General features: G+C 67.1%; 1 protein-coding gene across 1 annotated transcript in view; it reads right to left on the bottom strand.

The window, feature by feature from the left end:
* Positions 1-352: 352 nt before the first annotated feature.
* The window catches only part of GCK (glucokinase), a 6,131-nt gene continuing 5,112 nt past the window's right edge, over positions 353-1,371 (bottom strand). The window contains exons 7-9 of the mRNA XM_009285588.1: positions 1,183-1,353; positions 594-827; positions 353-497 (exon numbers count right to left, since the gene is read on the bottom strand). Of these exons, the coding sequence (XP_009283863.1) occupies positions 353-497; positions 594-827; positions 1,183-1,353 (550 nt within the window). The remainder of the gene's footprint in view (positions 498-593; positions 828-1,182; positions 1,354-1,371) is intronic.

The following is a 1,371-nucleotide window of genomic DNA, read 5'->3' as shown; positions in this document are numbered from 1 at the left end:
CGCTCGCTCCCTGCGGCTGGGTCCCGGGGGGGGGTCTCACCCCCAGCGAAGGGGCTGGGAGGGTGCACGGGGGTCCCGCTCCCTGCGTGGGTCCCCCTGTGTGGGGCAGCCCCACGGGGGCTCTCCCTGCGAGCATGAGGAAGACAAAGAGCTCTCACTCAAGCGGCCCCAGAGGAGAAGTCCACGCAAACCCCATTTATTGGGGAGCCGGGAGCTGCCTTCACCGGCGGCAAATCCCTTCCCGTGTCCGTCTCTGCTCCTTGCAGAGCTCCGAGCGGGACCACCGTCCTCCCCCCCTCCCCTCATCATCATCATCATCCTCCTCCTCCTCATCCTCCACCCGAGTCCTCTCTCACTGCCCCATCATGCAGGCCATTTTGCAGGCAAAGGCCGAGACGAGCGCGGCCCCGCGCCCGCTGCCTTCCTCCGACTGGATGAAGGTGATGTCGCAGCCGGGCGTCAGCTGCCGAACCGTGGCGTGGAAGCGGTCCTTGAAGCTGCCGGAGGGGAAAAAAAACGGGGTCAAGGCTTGGGGGATGCAGGAGGAGGAGGAAGGGGACCATGGCGGGAGGAAGGCTCCTGGGGGTCCTCACCTGGGATGGAGCTTGTAGACGGAGCCGTCGACCCCCACGGTGATTTTGAGGGTCTCCTGGCTCCGGCTTTCCCGCATGCGGTTGATGACGCCGGCCAGCCCGGCCGAGCACATCTGGGCGGCGCGGGTGGAGACGCTCTCGCAGACCATCCGCACGATGTCACAGTCCGTCCCCGAGGGCAGCAGCTCAAAGGCCGTCAGGATGTTGTAGATCTGCTTGCGGTCGCCGGAGTCGCTGGGACGGGGGGAGAGGGGTGCGTCGGCCAGGGGACGGGGGGACATGGGGAGCCCCCGTAGAAGGCTGGCGTGTGGTGATGGCGCAGGGGACCCCAATATGGGGCAGCTGTAGAGGGCTGGTGTGGGGTGACGGGACACGGGGACCCCAATATGGGACAGTCAGAGCAGGCTGCTGTGGGGCGATGGGACAGGGGACCCCCACGTGGGACAGCCTGGTGTGGGGTGACAGGACAGACACCCCAATGCACCTGGACCGGCGTGGGGTGACAGGACGGAAGACCCCCAGTGCGGGGCAGCAGAGAGGGCTGGTTTGGGGGTGCCGGCCCCCTGCCGCAGCCCCGCCAGCCCCGTACCTCTCGACCTGTGACACGAAGCGGGTCTCGAAGGTCCCGCGGGTCTTGAGCTTCTCGGAGGCCTCCCCGTTGAAGAGCAGGTTCTCGTCCACCAGCTTCAGCAGCACCAGCCGGACGATCTCCCCCATGTACTTCCCCCCGATGATCTTCTCGTAGGGGGTCTTCTCGTTGCTGGGGGGGGGGACAGGC

Source organism: Aptenodytes forsteri, unplaced genomic scaffold, assembly GCF_000699145.1.
Source record: "Aptenodytes forsteri isolate BGI_AS27 unplaced genomic scaffold, ASM69914v1 Scaffold476, whole genome shotgun sequence".
Classification (NCBI taxonomy): Eukaryota; Metazoa; Chordata; class Aves; order Sphenisciformes; family Spheniscidae; genus Aptenodytes; species Aptenodytes forsteri.
This window is presented reverse-complemented; position numbering and strand designations above follow the sequence as displayed.